Source organism: Corvus moneduloides, chromosome 1 (genome assembly GCF_009650955.1).
Source record: "Corvus moneduloides isolate bCorMon1 chromosome 1, bCorMon1.pri, whole genome shotgun sequence".
In the NCBI taxonomy this organism is placed as follows: domain Eukaryota; kingdom Metazoa; phylum Chordata; class Aves; order Passeriformes; family Corvidae; genus Corvus; species Corvus moneduloides.
The window spans coordinates 10,487,759-10,511,077 of record NC_045476.1 but is presented as its reverse complement, the minus strand read 5'-3'; the positions used below and the strand labels follow the sequence as shown (position 1 = coordinate 10,511,077).

The window sequence follows — 23,319 nt, the reverse complement described above, 5'->3', positions numbered from 1 at the left end:
GGCTGACAAGGTGTCGTTCGGCCATAGGTGGGACCCGACGATCTCAGAGCCCTTCTGCAGCCGAGTTGGCTCTGCGGCGCCCGGTGACCGTGGGCAGCCAAGGGCGGGCCGCTCCCGCTCCGGCTGTGGGCACGGCCGCCGCGCCGCTCCCATTGGCCATCCCGCCGCCGCGCCCTGTCCCTATTGGCCATCCCGCCGCCGCGCCGCTCCCATTGGCCAGCCCGCCGCCGCGCCCTGTCCCTATTGGCCATCCCGCCGCCGCGCCGCTCCCATTGGCCAGCCCGCCGCCGCGCCCTGTCCCTATTGGCCATCCCGCCGCCGCGCCGCTCCCATTGGCCAGACCGCCGCCGCGCCCTGTCCCTATTGGCCGCTCCGCGCCTGTTCCGCGATTGGCCGCGCGCGCCGCCGCTCCCGCCTGTCACGGGCGGCCTCGGCCCCGCGCCGCAGTGGGGCGATCGGGCGATGCGGTGACGTCAGCGCCGGGCGGCAGCGCCATTGGCGGGCGGGGCGTGACGAGAGATGTGGCGCGCGCTGCGCCGGGCCGGGAGCGGGGCCTCTTGGAGCGGCCCCGGCGTGAGGGGAGAGCGGCGGGTCCCGAGCGCACGGACAGGCAAGTGAGTGGGGAAGGGGGCTGCGGGGACAGCTGCCGAGCCGGCCGAGGGCAGTCATCCTGCCCCTCAGCCCTGCTGAGGCGCATCCAGAGCGCTGTGTCCAGTTCTGGACTCCTCAGTACCAGGGAGACGTGGAGCTCCAGGAGCGGGTTCAGCGGAGGGCAACGAAGGTGATGAAGGGTCTGGAGTATATCTTACAAGGAAAGGCTGAGGGAGCGGAGCCTGTTCAGTCTCGAGAAGAGACAGCTGAGAAGGGGACATCATTAGTATCTATAAATATTTATGGGAGGGTGCCAAGAGGATCATCCTCATTGCTGAGCAATAAGACGAGAAAGAGGTAACAGGCAGAAATTGATGCACAGGAATTTGCACCTGAACGTGAGGAAGAACTTCTTTACTGTGCAGGTGACCGTGCACTGGAACAGGTTGCCCGGAGACGGTGTGGAGACTCCCTCACCGGAGATAGTCCAGAACTGTCAGGATGCAATCCTGTGCCGTGTGCGCTGGGATGACCCAGATGGAGCAGGGAGGGTCACCAGGTGACCCTCTGTGGTCCCTTCCAACCTGACCCATTCGGGGATTCTTTGGGCTGCCGAGAGCACGCCCACGGCAGCAGAGGCTGGGGGCAGGGGAGGTGTTGCTTTGGAGGTGCCTCGGGTTCAAACCCTGGTCCCGAGCCTTTACAGACGTGTGGAGGGGAGAAATCCTCTTGCACAGGATGCTCGGCGTCAAAAATGTAGCCAGAGTTAGTGTGCACAGCGTGCACAGGCGGTGGGGTGAGGCGAGGTGAAATTTGGAACTGGAATTCGGTCCAGTTATTCAGCTGACAGTCAGCTGCCACTGGCAGCCCATAAAAATGTTAGGCTCAGCATGGCTGTCCTGCAGCAGCTGCTGCAAGGGCTTCCTGAGAAATATAAATGTCTCAAGCACCTGCCAAGCGTTGCTATGTGATTTGTATTGTAGATAGGAAATTTCAGGAACCTAAAAGCGTGTAAACTCTCTCAAAATACGAGTGGTGTGCAATTTTTACACCATGTCAGAAAAACAAGCCATTTGGTTATTTCTCACACTCTGTCCAGAACCTTATGGATGTTGCTTTTAGTGAATGACTCTTCATTGTCTGTCTTCAGTAGAGTGTGTGCTACCATCACGATGCCTGAAGTAAACACAGATCAGCTGGATGAGCAGCAGGTGCAGCTCTTGGCAGAGATGTGCATCCTTATAGATGAAAATGACAATAAGATTGGAGCAGATACCAAGAAAAACTGTCACTTGAATGAAAACATTGATAAAGGTACGGCTTGCTTATCTTCTAATTGAACCATTAAGTTGATTAAATGTTTTCAGAAGCGGAGTCATGATTAAATCAAAGCCTTAGTATCAAGTGAGTGTTGGATCAAACCAGAGCAAGTACCTTCCCATAGGGCCCTCCACCCCAGCATAAAATATCTGATGTTAAAATTCTGCAGTATGGAGGAACATTCAATTGGAGGCAGTTGCAAAGGAGAGAAATGTGTGATTGCACATACAAGCTTGATAAATATTTTTAATCACGTTTTGAAGATAAAATAGTATTTTTCCTATTATGGATATCTGATTCTATGTAGCTTTTTATAAAGAATGCTGTTTGCTTCTTTGCTGAGTTCTTTTCAAGTAGAAGAGGCTTTCATTTTGAAGTAGTTCACCCAGAGCTCTGCTTCAAACACTGCTAATAGGAAAGGGTTTAACTGATTTTGGGTTTATTTGAGGTTGGTCAGATGCAGCAGTGTCACATAGTAGAGTGTGACCTCCTTTTGTGTACTTGGGGAAGGCATCTTTCTGAAGAGTGAGGAATAACAGACTCAAAAGGTGAAGAAAACAGCAATTATACTGTTTTTAATGGAGCCTATTTTCCTTGTACTTCTGTGATGCTTGAAGGGTCTTGAAATTCTGTACAGTTTTTTAGGAATTTTTGAGTAATCTCTTTTTTTTTTGTAAATTTATGGATGCCAAGCTCTATTTGGAAGCTTGCCCAAATGTGCACATTCAGAATGGTGAACTGAGCTTAGAAGAACTCCTCTGTTGCATTTTTGTTCTAGGCACTTTTCTAATTTCATAGTTTTTCATAAGCTGACATAGAAACCTGAATAATAGCTCTTGAGTTATTTATCAAATCCTTGGGTTTTAACATACATTAATTTTAGATTGGATTATGTAAAAATGAGGCCATTCTATGCCCTTAAACTATCTTCATATGTTTTTTTCTCTTCTGTGAAATATCTCCGTTTTGTTGTTTGGTTTTGTTTCTTTTTTTTAGGTTTACTGCACCGAGCTTTTAGTGTTTTCTTATTTAATACAGAAAATAAACTGCTGCTGCAGCAGAGGTCAAATGCAAAAATTACATTTCCAGGTTAGTACTGAAACATTATATTTATAAAAATGTTTTATTTAAATCAATATTTAAAAAAAAAAAGTCAATCCAATCCTGCAGTGTAACTCATTATGAGGTTTTAGAATTTACTACTTTGGAGAGGACCTACTTCCAATACTTTTGAGAGTTCAAGATATCTTGTGGGTGAAGTGAGATAATGGGAGCACTCGTGTATGGTTATATATATCCTTGGGAAGTGGTTGTTCTGTGACATGTGATCCTGTTGATGCAAGGGCAGAGGGTGTGGTGTTTACCCCCATCTGCTGCAAGACGTTTGTTGGAGTTGAAGAAATGACTCTGGTAGCTGTGGAGTGTGTCCCACTCCACTGGTAAAAGCTGATGTGCAGCAGAGCTCTGGTGCTCGGGAGATCTGTGGACCTTTGTGTTGTCCTAACAAACACTTCTTCCAGAAGTGAGACTGTGTGGCCAAACTATGCAGTGCATGACTTTTGAACACTCCTGAACTATTGCTGACAAATGTAAATGGAGAGGCATAAAACTAAGGAGGGGAATAAAACAGGAATAGCTTAGATGAGACATGCTGGAGGGAGCATGAGGTTGTCTGTTGCAGAATTTTCAATGGAAAACAAAATCAAGTGTTTCTAACTTCAGGAAGGAAGATCTTTTTCTTCTTTCCAAGGGAATCTTTAATAAAGAGATTGCTTTTAATTTTTTCTTTCACTGCTAACCAGTGAAAATGCTCAAGTGTGGTTTGTAGATATTCTATCTCTATTTTAGATGCTTTTGAGCTTGACTTTTACAGACAAAAGGTTGAAACAGAGTATGGATCGGTTGTCCTTTAAACACAGTTATAAACCTTGTATTTAATTCTACTTACTGTCAGCTGGTCTTGAAGCTCTGGGAATATTTTGCATATCCTGTAACATATAAACTCCCAAAAGTAATTTTAATTGGCATTTGAGAGGTAAACACGGTCTTTATAGACTAGCTCTCGAAGTTGTTGTGTTGGGGACAAGAATGGCTGTCCTCGTGTGTATCAAACACTAACCTGCTGAGCAGTGCTTGGCAGAGGCACATCCCAGTGCAAAATATGTAAAGGAAAATAAGAAGTGTAAATATCTTCTTCTGTGACCTTTCTCTGCAAAAGAGAGACAAAGCTGTCATGTGTTGAATAACTGGCTTCTGTCTCTGGGGGATTTTGGTGTTGTGGGGTTTTTTTCCTAAGTCCTTATAAGTGTCAAAAATGGATTCATCCAAACTTCTTGCAGACTGTTTTACCAACACTTGTTGCAGTCATCCTCTAAGCCATCCACAAGAACTGGAAGAAAATAATGCCATTGGTGTTCGGAGAGCAGCACAGAGACGACTGAAAGCAGAGTTGGGAATTCCCATGGAGCAGGTAAAGGAAGGAGGGAGAAATGGGAATTCTTGCCAGTGTTTGCCAGTTTACAGACTGTGTCTGGCAGAGTCAGCCTCAAACCTAAAAATGAGCTTATCTTTGGAGATGCAGAGAACTGAGTGAACTTCTGAGATCGCTGGAGGGCAGGCTTACACTTGGTCTGTCAGTATGTGTTTCTGACCTTGGCTTCAAGTAGTTGTTGAGTCTTTTCCTTGGGGGTAAGGGGTAGGTGCAAGTGTTTGTCTTCACCAGTGCTCACTGAGTGTGCAGTTGAGTCTGGTAAACGTTATTTAAAACATACCATGTAGGAGAAATACACTTCAAGTATTACAGGCTGAGTCTGACTAGAGAAATTCTGTGCAATTCATGCCATCAAAGCACTTTAAATTTTGTTTTCCTAGTGATTCTTTGTGAAAAAGTACATTGCCGTTGTACACTTGGGAAAAAATAATTTCTAAGGAGGAGGATACCAGCTGATAAATGGTACTGCAATGCCCAGCAGTGCAATTCTCCTGGTCTGGCAGCGCTTCTGACATGTGATTTGGTTGTAGGTAACTCCAGAAGAGATCTCCTACCTGACACGAATACACTACAAGGCCAAGTCTGATGGGATCTGGGGAGAACATGAAATAGACTATATCTTGTTTGTGCAGAAGGATGTGACACTGAATCCCGACCCCAACGAGATCCAAAGCTACTGCTACGTGACACAGAAAGAACTGAAACAGCTCTTGGACAAAGCTGCCAGGAATGAAGTTAAGATTACTCCATGGTTCAAGCTGATAGCAGAGACCTTTCTTTTTAAGTGGTGGGATAACCTGAGTAACTTGAACAAATTTGTTGAGCATGAAAAAATACACCGAATGTAAATAGCTGGGATGAAAGGTGCTGAAGGCTAACAACGATGTGTTGTCCTATTAACACTGATAAATCATGACTTAAGTGCAGAGAATTGGTCCACATGGAGCATGTTTAATTTATACAGATGTTGTTATAGCCAATGTTTTTTCTTCTTCTTCATCATCTCTTCCCCCTCCTCCTTGGTTCTCTTGGGCGAGTTAAGCTTGATCTCATGTAAAATGGGTAACAGTAGCATGAAACCCCTGGGTTCCTCTTCCTCCATTGCCTGGTGAAAGATCCTCAGCCTGTGTGTGCCCTGCACACCTGGGAGGGAGCCTGGGCACCTCCTGCCCAGCTCAAGCAGAAGAGCTGGGGTGTTCCCACTGAACTTGGCCACGCCTTAAATAGTGATTACACATGATTGTGGGCTCTGCTGTGATGTTAAGACCAGTTGCCAGAAGAAAAAAAAAACAATTCAAAGTAATCAGGATTATTTTTAATTGCAGAAAGCAAATCTCTTCAGCTACTGTACTCTATTATTAACCAAACCCATAAAAGCTTAAGTAATTGGATTGTCTGTGTGGAGTAAGTTTGACTTTGAAGTGCTGACATATGTGATAACACTTTAGATAATAAACAGTGTTTGGGGTCTTTTTCCCCACCAGGCTTCTCTGATTAGCTAAGTACTGGACATCTCTTAAATTAAAAAAAAAAAAAAAAGGTTAATTACACCAAATGTAAATGGTAGCTGTCTAATGCCAGTAGTCTGTCTTTGGAGACAGGATATGCACTAAATGGCTCTTCTCAGTTTTCCAGGAAACAAAGGCATCTTGATACAAGGGCTTTTCTTTTCCCGTAATAGTCATTCCCAGACCACTCAAACCCACTGAACCCCAAAATTCAAGACTGACAATTTGTGGGCTTACAGTGGGTCTTGATGTCATTTAATTAGACATTGTACCAGAGTACCAGAGCTAATCCTTTTTGATCTTGCAGTCAATTGCTAGTAACATGGAAGGCTTTTTTCAATGAGACAAATACTTAAAGGTGCTTCAATTTTAATTACAGATTCGGGAGGGAGGATCCCCAAAGAAGTTTGTGATTTCTTCTGTTAGCACACTACTCAGGCTAGGTTTCTTAAGCTCTCCCAGAGCCTGATGAAATAGGATGTTTGTCATTCCACTTCTCATTGCAAGTAAACCGTGGTTTTAACAAGTCTGTCTGAATTCGGGGTAAAATTAACTTTTTCCAGTGGTCAGGGTTTCTCTTTCTCATCCCAATTGTGACTGCAGCACTGAAGTTTCTGTGTACTAGCACCTCCAGAGGTTCAACACGTAGAGGTTTTAGAGCCAAGTTTGTACGTGGGCCAGAACTGATGTGTTGTTTCAAAGCAAATTATATCGGGTGAGGGGACAGTGATGTGACGTAGCAGCTCTCTGGAATTCAGTGCAATCAGCCATGGTACCCAGCTGTAGGTACGGAGTAGTTTTCAAATACTTTTTAAATCTAACTTTATAATTAAAACACCTTACCTAAACCCTTGGACTGTTGTTTTCTTTTCAGATGTGAAGCCATAAGGAGAATAATCTCTGTCATTGCCACACTATAAGCACCACCCTGCCCATTAACCACCACTGAAGCAGCACGATATGGGTGGGGCAGCAGGGCACAGATCTACTGAAAAGAAGTTCTGTTTTTCTAGTTCAGCTTGGAGAAAAAGCTGGCAAAGCAGATCCTAAAGTAAAAATACTGTGCATAAGAGAAGTTTTGCTTAACAGTTCCTCAGAGGCTCCCAGAAGTTTATAATGCATCGTTTTACAAACTTCTAGGTAACCATTGACCAAGTAGGAACAAAAAGGAAATATTTCACATTTGACAATATATTTTGAGCAGAGACAGAATTTTGTCTATCAGGTCCTGAAGGGAAAATGTCTTGCTAAGCCAAGGATGGCAGTAGCATATGTTTGGGACAAAATTTCAGTCTGATCCTCATTCTCTACATATCTGAAATATTAATACTAATGTGAAATATTTGAAGTTGTAAGGTGTAACCTTCCCTGCCCACGCTGTTTTAGGTTATTACAGATGGCAGGTCACTACCAGAACTGCAGCTGCTCCTCCAGTCACCCCGTATCTTAGTAAAGTGGCAGCATTTCTTCCCTGTTTCAGTGCACAAACACAAGCTTTGTGCAGTCCTTGTTGGTGTCCCACTACTTCCCCACTAATTTCAGCCTTCACCAGCAATGTAAATTCATCACAAAGAATTACTTTGTGTGCAGCAATCCAAACCTTACTGAACCCAGGCCATTAAAGGTAGTTTAACAACGTGTACACACTTCTAGATTTAAACTTATTTAAAATTAGTTTTGTATAGAAATATAAATACTTTACTGATACATGAAAATCAGGAATAAGAACATGGAAGAAAGTATTTTTTATGTCTGTTTATAAATGGCTGCCACTAGTATTGAGAAATTTCTCATGGTATTGGTTGGAACTGCACCATCAAGGTATTGAAACACTGAACTTGAAGTATCTTAACCACTAACACAAAACACCAAGTACTACCAAAACAGATGACAGGACTAGAAATCAGTTTTAATAAATTTAATTTTGATTTTAAATTTGATTTTTTGATTAGCTTTTAATTTTGATTCAGAAGACTGCTTATCTTCTCTGTGTTTTACCAGATTTTCTCTTCCCAGCCAGCAGATGTTTTGGCTTCAAGTTAAATATGTGCCTGTCTGCCTCTCCTTTCCTGCCCAGGCGGTTCATTTTCTTTTGAGCTTTCTTTGCCATGATCTTGACCTTCTTCACCATCTATTTAAAAACAAACAAACAAACATGCAGAGTAACTTCCTCAGTAACTCAGGCAACAAGCCTTACCTTTAAAAAAACCCTGGATGGTTTTATCAAGGACAACACCAACTCTAGAGCAGTATCACTGCAAGTGACACTAACCCTCCTTAGCAAAATTTTTTCCAGTACACTAACAGAGGATCATGCTATCCCTGGAATTCCTCTCTTACTAACAGTGGAACTCCATAGTTTGCATAATTTTTCCTTCAGATTTGCTTTTAGAGACAAAAATTAAAATGCACTTCCTTGGTCTGTATGATTACATGTTATTTTTTGGAAGGAAGTACAGAAACATAGAGTCCAAATGAAAAGATGGTGAAGCTGTAGAGAGAACGAACACAAATTCTGGACAACCAACCAGCCTACTGTGAAGTTTCCCAGGAGCTGGTCTAGGTACAGTCACACTGGCTGAGCTGCCATACAGGTAAATAACAAACCTTTTCATCCCGAAGGCCGGACACGTCCCGTGGTGTGCGAGAGCAGCTGCGACTGCGTGACACCGACTTGGGGGTTTCAGACTCGTCCCGTTTACGCTTCCTCGTGGTACTGCGGGACCTTCTCACATAATGTGCCTGAAATTGAAAACATAATTTAACCATGGAAGCCAGAAACAATCAGTGCATTTCTAATCAGAGTAATAGGAAAAACAGGAAGTGGATTGCTGTGATAAATTATATTGGTTATTCTGTAGTAACATAAAGATCTTGACAGCTGTTGGTCACTGCCTCTCTGTCCTACAGGAACACTCAAATTTCAGTGAATATTAGCTTTTTCTCCTCCATAATTACGAACTCCGGTTTTCTCTTTTTTGGGGGGGGGGAGTAGACTCATAAGTAATTAATACAAAGATACAAATTAATGGATAGCAACACTGAAGCAATTTTGCAACAGCAAAAAAGCAATGAAGAAACTTACCCCAATTAGTGGCCTGTGTAAAGGGCAAAACCATAAAGATTTTCAGACATGAAAACTTATCATGTTATAGCTAAGTATTACATTCCTTCTCACTGAGATCACTCCTGCATCAACATGGCATGGCAGCTCTGAGAACCATAAATGCTTGCTCCAGATGTGTAGTGTTGACAGTCCTTGTTTCCTAACTAACTCCTTGATTAGCTAAAGAATTAGAGGTCTCAAGATCCAGGGAGTTGTGATACTGCTGGATTTGCTGTACAAAATGAATTTTTTTTTTATTTCTGTTAAAATGAAATGCCTCCTGAAGGCCAGTCTCTGAAGTACTTTATCTGCCTTACATTTAAAGATGCCAGCTGCCCTCAAAAACTTCAATTACAGTTCATGGAATTAATGAACTATAAAAAATAGACCTGATCTGTTGTTACACTATTTCTGACACAGTAGAGTCTCATCCAACAAAGCAGACTTGAAAATTAAGAAGTATGTTTAGCCAAGCCTGTTCTCAAATCCTGCACAAGTTCCAAGAAAGCAGTGCACATATATATATATGATTCTTGATAAATGTTAGTTTATTTTTTCAGCTTACCCTATGTGCTTTGCTCATGTTATTAAAAAAATTCCAGTACCAACTGCATCATCTGCAGCTCCTATTTCATCCTTAATAGATCCTATCTCTCTCTTGTGCCAACTATTATAAGCATTTCAACTGTGCTCAAAGAAATTTAAGTCTCTTTTAGATAAATATTATGTTTAATTAGCAAAAACTTACATCATCTTTATTAGTCATGTCAAGTCCAAGATCAGTCATTTCTTTCTCTAGCACCTTCCGCTGGACCTGTAAAAACACAGTTAAGAAAACATGTTTCTTTCAGAAAAGAATGGTCCCACCTTATCTTTTGTCTCAGTACACCACCACAAGTCCATTATATTAACTATATATTTTTAGCTTTATCACAGCCACAAGCAGATACTTGAAGTCCTACCTTCACATTTCACATTTCGTTTTTTGCAACTTAATTTTCTTCACCCATAAATTCTGTTTCACAGGATTGCAATGGCCCAGCATTTCCTAAAGATCTTATAAATAGATTGCCTTTCTGGGGGAAGCTGACAAGGAGAGGTATTTTGGTCAAAAATGTTTCCTCTTCTCCTAAAAGGCACACTCTCTGGAGAAGGTGAGAGCTATTGGGGGCAACAGCAGCTAGATTCATTTTCTCAAAGTGTCTAGTTATCAGTTTATTACTTTGCAATTGTCCCGGACTGGTCAGAAGAGACTCTGCCATCAGAAAGCGTGATACCTGGCTTCCAGAAAGACACATGACCTTTTCCAGAACTGGGAGAGGCCCGCAACAAATTTTACATGATTGTGATTTTAAGTAATTATCTAATTCTTATAATTATTTTAATTTAAAGCAAAAAGATAGTAATAACAATTACAATGAAACAACCCACTTAACACAAACTAAATCACACTGAAAACCTTTTCTGCAATATATATGGAATTTTACAAGATGCACTTGTGTACAGTGACACACAAGAAAAAGGGCTACTATCCCTCACTTGGTGTGGCCTCCACAGCTAAGCAGTCACCAGAACTCCCAGGACAGAAGAAAGCAAGCAGTGGGAGGGCCAAGTATGAGAAAAAGTCACCAGTTCCACTACCTGATAGTGATACATGCTTTCATGATGTTGTTACACATCTGCAGGATTTTGTTACAGAACATGTTCTACACTCACCTTTTTAGCTGTTCTAGGCATCCTTGGACCATGAACGTCTTTTTCCTTTGACTGCAGGATTTTCAGTTTCTTCTTTTCTCGGATCTGTCTCGCCAATTGTCTGATTTCCATCATTTCTTCATCTTCACTTTCTGGTTCACTGTCATATTCTCCAGCAGCTTCTCTCAGCTCTTCCTCTTTCTCCAATTCTTCTAGTTTCTTCGATTTTGAAGAGATAAAATGGGGATCAGATCCTTGACTTACAATCCTCAACATTACATTTTTGCATGGTCTTGGGCCATGACAGCCGAAGAAGGAACTACATAATCTGATAATGACCCTCTGAGCCACACCTAACTGAGCTGGTGATGGAGATCACTGTGAACCCATGGCACAGCCCTGTGCAGACTAACTCCATCACACCACATCATCACTTGGCCAAATTTGTGTGGCGGCCCAAAGCTGCCCAGAGTGTGACAGCAGCTGTACTATCCTGTGAGCTGTGCTTGTTGTGCCATTTCTGGAAACAGACTCTGAAAACCCTTCTCTTTCAATGTTCAGCATGAGTCCAGAACACCAGCAATTCAGAGGAACTCAACTGCGTAACTGGCAGGCTCCGTGGGCTGCACTCACCACTCCTTCTTAGCAACCAGCAGGAAATCCAAACAGTGCTTGTTATTAAATACAAATGTTACAAATTGAGCATTCAGTCCATTTCCTCCATAAACATAAATCTGATGGATGAATTTCATATTCTTAAAAATTAATAAAGTTTGATAGCTACATTTCTGTAGCTGTAGTCAAAGAATTAAGAGAAAACTTGTAGTGCAAACCTCGTATGTTAGAATGGAACAGGTAAGATCACCGTCATTCTGACAAGGTGAAGCAATTTTCCATTCTTCTGAAATTCTGACCGTGATCATTCAAAAAATAGTATCTTTTCCCATGACAAGTGCAGACAATGTAAAAAAGAACAGGTTCTCATTGTACATTGTTTTTAATCTACAAATAGTAATTGACATTAAACAAATAAGGGATAAAGATGAAAGAAAAGCATAAGGCAAAAAATGGAAAACTCACTCTCATTATATCTGGATCTATGTAGTCAAGTATATTATGGCCTTCCCATATCTCTGGAATCTTATCATATTTCTCAGATGAATTCATTAAGTCCCAGTATTCTTAAAAATACAACAAAAGTTGATAAAGAGACAAAAATTAATTTCAAAGAATGTTCCGTGACAAAAAACAACAATCAGAACACACACACAAAAGAAGTGCCCTATCCCTAAGAATCTGGCAGCACCTCTGCCATATAAATATTTCTGATCTCCATCCCACTGCCAAAGATTATTCAGTAATGGCATGACCCACTGCCCCAAGACACGCTAGGCAACAAATATCCAGCTGAAACACAATACATGCAGTCTCTTTCATATTGATACTTTCTTAACAAAGAGAGCATCAGAAATTAATGAAGTACTACAATACAGAATGGAAAGAAAAAATCACTGGTCTGAATCATCTGACCAGTCATTTTATGTCTGTGACATGAGTGGGAAACAACTAAGTGACATCACAAAACACACCACTAAAGATCACCAGTTCTGGACCAGAAGGATAGTGTGCAATGAAATGGTGGCACTGGCATTTAGTCGAAAGGAATCAGGTTTAGGTATTCCCCCTTAAGGCTGGAATAGCCACAGTTTACTGCTTACTACTACTAACTACTACTACTACTACTACTACTACTACTAGTACTACCACCACCAATTCTTATGTCATACTTACTCTGCAGATCCAAAATATAATCATCTCCCATTTCAAGTTCAATATCTCTCTCCTGCAAAGACATACATGGCTTTAGGTACCATCTAATTTAGAAGCAATGGACTAATACAGCAAATTTAAAACCCAGCTGCTGATTTCCTGATTTAGAGATGCCACTTACCAATTTCCTCCTGGGAGTGTCTACTTCCATGCGTTTCTTACGTGCTACTACTCCCTCAGGTATAAAAGGCAGTCGCTCCTGGAATAAATCCACCCCAACAATAAAGGGAAAAGAAGTTCACATCAATGTTTTTTTACACTGCTATAAATCACCAGCTGCACTGTAATGTATTTTTGAAGAATACAAAATCCCAAGCTCCCACCAGGAAGGGCACTTAGAGATAATAAATTAGAAAACTTCATCATATGAATCTATTCACAGATTAACAATGACAGAATTCTTACCCTACTTAAGAAGTACTGGAAATACATTAAATAGTGCAAGCATGTAGCATACCTTGTTATCTCTTTTGGTTGGCATGGCCAAGTGTAATCTATTCAGTACTTCATTCACTTTGTTTCCTTTCATTTTAGTATCAACACGATGGGCCAAGAGTCTGTCACAGGCCTGAAAGTGCACGTAAGGTGAGGAATGAAGCCTTTTAGACACAGCAGGCATTCAACCGCAAATATCTAGCGACACACTCTCTTATTATCTTATACTTCTAACTCTCAAGCAAGCATCCAACTATTTTATATAAAAAGTATCATGGGAGGATGCATTTGTCCTGTTTTTAACAGGACTCAGAAAAAAATCACAATTTAAAAATAATTATTATGACATTATTTTCCATTTTCACCCAAGCTCACTGAGGCGCAACAAGGAAAACATTTTTAAAGTTTATCGCTATAATGCAGTTTAACTGAGATCAAGTTCATGCAAGTGAAGCAAAATGTTAGAGAAGGCACCTACCTCTGTTTTAACTTGGATTACACCTTCTTCAGTTAGAGTACTTGTCTCTATTACGGAAAATCCTTCTGCTTCAAAAGCTTCAAATATTTTCTAAAATTGAAAAATTTTCCCAAATAATAACATCCTGTGCATTTCTTTCTATACCAATACATTAAGACCAGAAATCTTAATCCAGTATCAATACATGCAATGTATTAGTATTTTATTAGAAGGTGTTTCTAAAAAGACGACAGAAAGTTTACAATTACAGTTCTATTTAGTCTCTTTCTTTTATAAACAAGTAACTACTTTATAAAAGGCACCTATAAATGACCCAAAAGGGGAAAAAAGAGAAACACAAATTCTATGTGCTTTAACCTGTAGATACAAAAGAACTAGGTCTGCAGGACCTTTTATTGCAACTGTTCAGCAACACCTGTCAGTATAGTGCTCACTGTCTCTGAACTGTCACTGAACTGGTGAGTGAGTAAGGCTACTGTCTAACTTCCAATTACAGCAGTAACTGAAAGTTCTCACAGCATCAGAGATTTCTGAAACCATTAAGAACCTGCCTTCTGTTTGGCATTTACAATATTCAGGCAAGGATCTACATTAGACAGTACTAAAGAAAGATGGGGTCAAGACCTGCAAAAAGCTACTTTCCACTGCACTACTAGGGCAGTTCAATAGAGAAATATCATGTAAGTTTTGCCCAGTACAAATAATAACCATCTACAACTCACACACACACAGTATTTTTGGTAAACATCAGAAGATGAAGAGGTGAGAGAAATATCCTAACCTGACTGTCTTCAGGAAGTTCTGAAATCCTCTTCACATCGCATTTGTTTGCAACGATTATAAGTGGCTGGTAAGAAAAAGCAAAATCTTAATTCAAGTTACCATGTTATAAAACACTGGGGTTTATTAATAATGTGAACCAAACACACCTTGTTAGCAAACAATGGCTTAATATTTTTGAAAAGCTCCACCTGCTCCTCTAGGCTATGCCCACACTGCTCAGACACATCCATCACGTAGAGCACAGCAGCACGCAGATGTGCCAGGGCAGTGATAGCCTGCATCTCAATGGTGTTCCTGTCCTCCAGGGGATGATCCAAAATGCCAGGGGTATCTACAACCTAAGATTAACATCATTAAGTCAGGTGTTATTGATCAGCTATTGCAGAACACGTGCTTGATTGTTCATCAATATTGTCTTTTTTAAGACAGCAATACTTTCTCCTTTCAGTCACAAATAGGACTGTGAGCTCTGCCAAACAGAATCTGAAAATGGAGAAATGGGATAAGAATGAGGTTTCAGCATAACCAACACTCCAAGTATTGCAGAGGAAGGGAAAATGCTGCCCCAGCCTGGCCCAGAATTTGACAGTGATAAAAAGTGATCTGGCTTTAGTCAGTAATTCCATTTCCCATCTTCCCTCCAATCGAAAACAGACCCATACACGTACATTTTCAGAACAGGTTTTGACTGCTGCCCTCATTTGGCATGCTGTACCTTGCCAAGCAGCTGTCACACACAGCATGTCTCATCCAGACAAAAAAATGCAACTCCCATGGCAAAAAGGCAAATCAGACTATAACCAGCTCACTCTTTCAAGAAAATGCAAAACAGTAACAGTTCTTACCTGCCAGCGTAGATACTTATAATCCATATGTCCCACAAAGAGAGATTTCGTGGTGAAGGCATACGGCTGCACTTCTACATCTGCTCTTGTAACCTTGAAACAAGATTTAGTCACACACATTTATTTAAAATTTTCTGAAGTTGCAAACAGTATATCATAATTATAACAGACTTCCTTTGCTACACAGGGAAAAAAAAAAGCTAAAAAATGGTTATTCTAGCTTCTCTGCAAGCAAATGCTTGTCAAATGCAAGCAAATGTCTGTCAGAAAATATGCTAATGGGATGCTATTTTGGAAAAGATAAGGACTTTAAAGAGTGAAATCTATCGTAATTTCCCATTTATTCCTCCAGGAATTTCATTCAACCTCTCCTCACACATTTAAACTTGCTACTGCTCACATCAGACACTGCCACGATATCAAATTGTTTAGAAGTTACCTTATTTTAATTACATGGTTATCTCAGTATTATTTATGAAAAAACCACTCACATACCTTATTTATAAAGCTGGATTTCCCAACATTTGGGTAGCCACACAACAGAAGAGTTCGTGTGTTGGGATCAATGGTCGGCAAACGAGACAAATGTTGCCGCACTGAAATGTTAAAAGATTTTTTAAAATATCTGTGATAAATTAAGTTTTACTGAGATGGGGTAAAAATACATATGCTGAATTTTTTACATAAAAATTAGTAACATTTCTGATATAACACGATCATTTTTGAAAGTGTGTAATAGTTTGCAGACTCCACCAAGTATCTACATACAACAAAAATAAAATTTCATAAATATTTAAGAAATGAATACCACTGTCTTATAGCTAGAATGACTCCACCAAATCAGGCAATGTAACCTGAAGGACTAATAAGTCTGAAGTAAGGAGTAATGTTTGCAAAATCTTTAGCAATTATTTTTCACATATATGTCAATGAAAAGAATGGTAAGTAAAAGCATGGCTGTGACTTTTGAACAAAGAAAAAAGTTTTATCACTGTTACTAATACCATACCATTTAAAAAATACTCAAAGAGAAAACTATTTTGTTGAAAAATAAAGTAAGTATTTGGGGATTTTAAAACTGTTTCTGTGTTTCCTGGATCTGTAACCTGTACTAAACGCATTCTTCTATATGCTATTAAGCATAATAAACTTTATATCCAATTCACATGCCTTTTTTCAGCCCAGATGTAACACCAACCTTGCTCCAAATACTCCAGGCTTTGTTTCTGTCTCTTGATGATGGTGCACATGCGTCCCAGGGCCGCCCGCTTGAGCTGCTTGCAGCGGTACAGAGAATCTCCGTACTTCATGAGCCGCACGTAGTCCTTGGCAACACTGCAGGCACAGGAAAGCAGAACTCAGCCACCAATCCACCAGGCACATACAAAAGCAAAGAAATCAGTGCCCCTTACTTGTCAATCAGATTCTTGGCAATATTGATCTGCCCCAAAGCCAGCTTGTAGTGATCTTTGTCATACAGAACATTCATCAGATCCGCGTAAAAAGGATGAATATCCTAAAACAAAAGCACAGTATTAAACTTAGTCTCGTGTTTTCTTTCTTCAAGAGGACTATTTCTTGGACATTATGTAAGTTCTACTTTTTTCTCCAGTACAGCAATACAATGATGCTAAAAGCCAAACAGTTTTCACTACTATCTGATGTAAGAAAAATAATCTGCTTGGTCATTAAATCTATGAACCTTAATCGCTCTGAATTTCTTCTGGAGACACATCTTTGACTTACTCATACAGAGTTTCCATTTGATCTTTTGCTTTCTAAAATACTTCAAACTTTGAAGTCTTTTTTTCAAGTAAAAAACTTCAAGAAGCCAACAGAAATTGTCTCTAAAAGGAAATTCATATTATAGCAGAAACACAGCAATACTATTAATTCCTTTTTTTTCTCCTGAGTGCTACATCAAAATGCTATACAAGACTGGATAAAAAGGGTTTTTTAAATGCCCAAATAAATCCTCACATTTTCAAGGAAGTGGCATCTCTGGTGCAAATCTTTTAAACAAGAGTATATCAGCTAGATATGTATTTATCTGAAGAAATTTCATCATGTGATGTTGAAAAAAACCCCCAGAAGATATTTCTGCGAATTATGGAGCAACACTCACTGGATATTAAATTATCAAGAAAAACAATTTAACAGGTCGACAATGTCAGCATGAGCAGAAAACTGCCCATAAAAAAGTCCCACTGGACACATGGATCCAGTGGCAGTTGTTGGAAGTTAATACTGTGTTTCCAATGCAACCCTTTATGGGGCTGAGAACAACATTTGTGTTGTCAAAGTAACTCCTGAAAATATATTATGGTATTTCTTGCTTTCTGCATGTATTTTCTACGGAAGACTAACCGTAAGTGCAGTGTCCATATGCACACACAAAGAAGAAATAGGCAGACACAACATACTTTTAAAAACCCCCCCATTTTCTCTTCATTCAACAGCAACTACTAGCAAACATATTTGATCAGCTAAAAGCTCATAAAATCCAACCTCTAATGACCATCCACGGGCTAGACTTCTGTTCTTAGCAGGAAAATACTACTTTTGCAGTACAGGCTTTGCCCACAACTACTCACAGTAAAGTCTACTGGAAATCAGCTGAACTGTCTACAGTGAAATCGGCAAATGAGAAAACACTTACATCTAACTTCGGGAAATCTGTTAAGATCTGAGTGAGTCTGTCGTGGTAATTCTGTTGGGTATATTTGACTTTTCGCATATAAAAATGTCGAATCCGATGGATTTGATAATGTTTATGAATGACAGTTGGGGTCTTTCGCTGAGTCTTTGACAATGTCAAATCTATGAAGTCCTGCAATCAAGGAAACATGATTAATTACACAAAACGTCACGTTTTTGTAAAGGCAACAATTTTATGTTGGTGGAGGAGCAGCTGACGAGCGAAGTGCATCCACAGTTCGACACGTATGTTTAAGGACAAGCAGAAATAAGCAGTTTGCATATTCCATTTCAAAGAACCGCGGGCCGCCCCCGGCCCAGCCGCCCCAGCTGGTCCGAGCCCTGCGGGGAGTTCCCCTCACCGGGCTTAATTTAAAACCCCTTCCTCAGACTGGCAAAGGACTTTATTTTGAACGAAGACGCTGCGATAAGGTTCATATGATGAGGTTTGGTTCAGGTTTGGGGGGATTTTTGTGGGGGCCATCCCGACAGCCCCGCAGGGAGAAGCGCGGCCTCAGAATCCCTGCTCAGACAGGACCCCCCCGACACTGTACATGGTATGGGCCGCCGGGCCCAGCAGCGCCAGCCCAGGGCGAGTCCACGGCTCTCGCGGGAGGGGAAAGAGGCGAAGGCCGACACCACGCCGGCACCGCGGAAGGGGCAGGAGGGCAGCGCGGTCCTCGGGAACCGCCGGGTGGGAGGGACGGCCCGGTGCCGGAGGGCGCTGAGGGCCGGGGCAGGGACAGGGCCGGGGCGGACAGGGGCCGGGGCAGCGCGGCCGTACCTTGGCAGACGGAACCACCGTGATCTTCTTGAAGTTGTAGAGCGCCATGGCCACCGCCAGCGCCGCGCCACGCGCCGGAAAGGAAGCGAGACCCGGGCTCTCGCGAGAGCTCCGCGCGTCCGGCCCGGGAGGGAGGGGAAGAGAGGGGAGCGGAGGAGGGAAAGAGGGAGGGAAGGAGGGGGAGAGAGAAAGAGGGAAGGAGAGGGAGAGAGAAAGAGGGAAGGAGAGAGAGAGAAGGGGGGGACGGAGGCAGCCTCTTGGGGTTGAGTCCGGGTGTTGCCAGAGAAACACTTGACCGCGAGCAGGATTCGAGCAAGGGCTCCTCGATGTGATGGTTCAGGGCAGACATGGCTTATGCCCGTAGGGCCGAGAAGGCAAAATACACCGTCTCCCTGTTGACCGATGTGTAAAGGCTGATTTCCATTAGCACGAAGGAGCAGAGAATAAGGATGGGGAAAGGGACCCCAAAAGCCTTATCGGGGCCAAGGGGCCCCCGACTGGCCTCCTCCCCAGGCTGTCCGAGCTGGCAATCAGCACTGTGGTCCAGAAGGGGCACCCACCAGGTGGGTCTGCAGGAGCAGCCCTCTGGGTTACCTGGGGGATACCTGGAAGAACATCCTGGGATTGTGCAAGAATCACAGAATAACAGAAGCAGTTAGGTTGGAAAAGACCTCTGAGGTCATTGAGTCCAAACACCACCATGTCAACTAAATGCCACTTTGCCACATTCTTAAATCTTTCCTTAAACACTTCTGGGGACAGTGACTCCACCACCTCCCTGGTCAGCCTGTTCCAATGTCTGATCATCCTTTCTCTGAAGAAATTCATCCTAATGTCCAACCTAAACTTCCCCTGGCGCAGATTGAGACTATGTCCTATTGTCCTGTCGCTGGTTGCCTGGGAGAAGAGGCCAAGCCCCACCTGGCTGCACCCTCCTTTCAGGCGGTTGTAGAGAGTGATAAGCTCCCCCCTGAGCCTTCTGTTCTCCACGATGAACAACCCCAGTTCCCTCACCCGTTCCTCATATAATTTGTGCTCCAGACCATTCCCCAACTCCATTGCCCTTCTCTGGACATGCTCCAGCACCTCGATGTTTTTATTGAAGAATGTCACGCCTTGAAGAATGTCTTGGGAGACATACAGGATCTTTAGAGGAAGGACCAAAGCTGTGAAGAGAGAGGGATTAGTGTGAATAAGGGAGGAAAAAGTGTGGGGAAATGAAAAGAAAAGGGAATAAAAGAGGCCAGTATCGCATCATGGTCAGTACAGATGTCTGACCGTAGCCTGCACATCCTGTCACCCCAGTCTGCCCTTCTTACTAAAGTCTACTCCTGACCATTTTCCAGATTGAGGGGGCTCTCTGTTCTGTTCCTGCAAGTATGAAGCCAAGTGCCTGCCACAGGAAAAGAGGCAGAGACCCACAGTGGCCATGTTTCTGGGGTGGCAGGAGCTTGAGGGACTGTGGTGCATGCACACTGTGTGTCAGTGTACATGTACATGCAGACACACGTACTTGACAGGCTGAGAAAGTTGGGGCTGTTCAGAGGAAGTTGTGTGGAAACCTCATAGCAAATTTCCAGTGTCTGAAGGGGGCCTACAGCAAAGCCAGAGAGGGACTCTGTGTCAGCAAGTGATAGGACAAGGAGTAACGGGTGCAAACTGAAAAAAGGGGAAATTTAGGTTATGTGTTAGGGAGAAATTCCTCACTGTGAGGGTGGGGAGGCACTGGAACAGGTTGCCCAGAGAATTGATGGATGCCCCATCCCTCGCAGTGTTCGAGGTCAGGTTGGACGGGTCTTTGAGCAACCTGGGATAGTGGAAGGTGTCCCTGCCCATGGCAGGGGGGTTGGAACAAGATGATCTTTGAGGTCCCTTCCTCAAACACAAACCCCTCTATATATGTGTGTGAGTGCACCTGGGAGAGCAGGGGCTCCAGGGGCCAGAATGACCCAAGTGTCAAGGGTCTGTGTGAGTGGACACATGCACAGGAATATCTGTACTGCGGGTGCAGGTGCACACTCAGTCTTCCTTCCACATGGGCCTGAGGCCATGGGGCTGCAGCAGCCTCACCTCCATCAGGCTGCTGGGTTCCTAACCCCAAACACACACACTCTTACTTCCCTCTTTTTTTTTTTTTTCCATTTCATTTTTTTCATAGTAACTTTCAGTGACTTGTCTCATGCTTAATTGTAAATATTTTCAGATAAAAGCAAAGCACGAGTGAATTCTGGAGCAGTTTATGAACTTGATTGTACCCTGTGCTCTGGGGCTTTTTGTGTATCTTCAGCAAGCATGAGATCCAGAGATCTAAGATACCTGAATGTAGGCACACGCTGCAGTCTGCATAGCTATCCCTGTTTTCCACTTGACAGTATTAGTAAGCTGGCATGCACATCAGTTTTAAATAAATTACAAATTACTTGATACATTTTGGGAGGCAAATTAGTTTAAAAATTAGGAATTCCCTTGGCTTCCACACTAGGAAAGGTTTTTTTTTTCTTCTCTCCACACAAAACATAATATTTTTTCCACTTGAGAGAATTCAGCTATGTATTAATCTGTCATTGCACATTTTTCCACAGTACTAGAAATTTAAATGCATAACTCCTTTTACATTTCCTTTATTTCACTGCGCTCCTGGTTTTGCTGAGATGCTCCAAACAGCTGTCCAATGCAGTGGAAATTTGTAAGGTATTTGAAAAGTAAGAATTCATTTTATCAGCCAGACAGTAGTTAATCCTTTCCAGCAATTAACTTCAGTAATGACTGTATGAGCACTATTCTATCATAAACATGCTTTTAGAGCCATTCCTGCTTCCAGTCTCATGGTGGGGCTGCAGTTGCCCCCTTCTGAAGGGACATGCAGCTTCCTAAACATTTTGATATGACCACTTCTGTCTGCCTTCTTGAGCAGTGAGATTTGACTTCACACTTTATTTCTATTGCATTTTGCCTGCAAATACATCATTTTATAGAGTAGAAGGAGCTTTTGTCCCCACATTTCCTCATATTCTGGAAAGATCCCTCCAGGAGGTGGCCTGGGACACTCAGACTGCCCAGCAGCTGGGACCAGCAGCCCTAGCCCTCCCCAGTCCGTGGCACTTTTAGGTGTGAGCCCCCGAGGCCCACATGCCCACTGCAGGGACTCCAAACTCACGTGCAGACATGCCCTGTGCACCCCCCATGAAACTGATCCTCAACATTCAGATTCTCCAGGAGCAGGCCCTGGCACCCCTGCTCTCACACTGCCTGTACATTACTACTTTCTCAGACAGTTTTCAAGAGAATGAGTTCCAAGACAAAATTTGGGTACTGTTCTAGGTATTGTGTCCTCTTATTTCAGAAGTCAGGAGAAGTAAGACCATGTCAAGTTATGTTTCTTTTGGTCCAGAAACCCAGCTGATTTTCTACACTCAGACATTCTCATTCGTATTAATGATAAATTTCTGGCATGTAATGCTTATTCTCCATTTCATGTTTAAAACTAGTAGACTGTAATTCGTATCAATTTGAAATCGAACAACACAAAATTATTCTTGTACGTTGTACAAGGGTAACTAATAGCACCAGCAAGACTCAGACCATGTGCTGTGCCAATCAGCCAGAGAGGAACTTGGAAAAAGAGGCACAAGAATGGACACTGGTAGATGGCAGGTATGAAAAACTATTGCTTCTTCTCTAGCAACTCCTCCAGGCTTCATCTGAGAACATTGATCTCTGAACTACCAACCCAGAAGTATCACATTAAATACAGAAAATAAAGCTATAAACAGGTAATAATGCTTCCATTTGTCTGCAGTATCTGAAACATCAAGAGCATGATTTTATTTTGAAACGGTGCCATTTCATATCAGCACACAAAAGGCACATCACACACAAAGGGGACGTTCCAAAATTAAATTATTGAGTATCAGACTCTCTTACTAAATTATCATTACGAAGGGCATGCACAGTGATGGACCAAAGAGCTTTTTGGAGAGTGACAATACTGCTCCAGAAGAGTAATGTCATCTAATGCATCTCAGTAACGTGGCTGAGACACACTTAGAGACACACTCAGGAATGCAGTGTTAATAGTTGTAGTTACTGTGTAATCTTGGGAAAACGCTCAAGTTGTGTAAGGAAATACAATAAAGACAGACAGACTTGCCTGTCTTTCCCAGCTGCTCCTCTTTATGGTTGTTGAGGAAGGAGACAGCTTTACCACAATGGAGATGGGGGAGTATGTCCTTTTGTTCCATGATTTGCCACAGCAGCATTACAGAGAACAGCAATGGCAGGTGGAGAATTTGCTCTGTCTGGCAGCCCCTGCTGGAGTCTACCGGGGGTGGCCTTGTGGCAGGAGCCCCTCACCCCCAGAATCAGGATAAGCAGGGGCACATGGTGCTGCTAGGGTAAGGTCAGAGCCATGTGGGCAGGAAAGGGCTCTGGAGAGCTGCCTTCTCCTGTGTCCTCTGCGGGCATTCAGCCAAGAACACAGGCTGGGAGGGTCCTCTAAAAGCCTTAAAGAGCCCCACGTAGAGCTTCTGAAGCATCCTGTCTCACCCTCCCTTCCCTGAGGAGTTGACAGCCAAACTGAAAGAGTGGAGAGCCTCAGTAGATCATACTGACAGTTGCTACACTGTACATTCCTGATACTAAAAAAAAAACCCTGAAACCATCTGAAGTTTGGTGATTCTTACGGTCAGGAAAGAGTTGCTTTGCTAATCATTCTGAATATGGACACAGTCTTAGAGCTGGCAGGGTCTTGTCATGC

The 23,319-nt window shown here is 42.6% G+C and overlaps 2 protein-coding genes across 6 annotated transcripts; one reads left to right on the top strand and one right to left on the bottom strand.

Annotated features, from left to right (window-relative positions):
• Window positions 1-501: 501 nt before the first annotated feature.
• LOC116439687 (isopentenyl-diphosphate Delta-isomerase 1) lies at window positions 502-6,758 on the top strand. 5 transcript variants are annotated; one of them, XM_032099593.1, is made up of 5 exons: window positions 502-610; window positions 1,742-1,905; window positions 2,908-3,000; window positions 4,251-4,381; window positions 4,933-6,758. In XM_032099593.1, exons 2-5 carry the CDS (start codon window positions 1,764-1,766, stop codon window positions 5,248-5,250), a joined length of 684 nt encoding a protein of 227 aa, XP_031955484.1. In that variant the 5' UTR covers window positions 502-610; window positions 1,742-1,763; the 3' UTR covers window positions 5,251-6,758. The 5 variants fall into 5 exon arrangements, with proteins under 5 accessions (XP_031955484.1, XP_031955467.1, XP_031955456.1 ...); XM_032099576.1 differs by having other exon boundaries at window positions 502-614; window positions 1,745-1,905; XM_032099565.1 differs by having other exon boundaries at window positions 502-614.
• On the bottom strand, window positions 5,703-18,669 carry GTPBP4 (GTP binding protein 4). Its single transcript, XM_032099551.1, has 17 exons — window positions 18,564-18,669; window positions 17,742-17,912; window positions 16,495-16,598; window positions 16,281-16,417; window positions 15,578-15,678; window positions 15,083-15,175; window positions 14,384-14,575; window positions 14,236-14,301; window positions 13,455-13,544; window positions 12,999-13,109; window positions 12,663-12,740; window positions 12,503-12,554; window positions 11,792-11,892; window positions 10,733-10,930; window positions 9,765-9,830; window positions 8,518-8,652; window positions 5,703-8,041 (listed from the first exon to the last, which is right to left on the bottom strand). Exons 1-17 carry the CDS (start codon window positions 18,609-18,611, stop codon window positions 7,889-7,891), a joined length of 1,896 nt encoding a protein of 631 aa, XP_031955442.1. The 5' UTR covers window positions 18,612-18,669; the 3' UTR covers window positions 5,703-7,888.
• Between the last annotated feature and the right edge of the window lie 4,650 nt (window positions 18,670-23,319).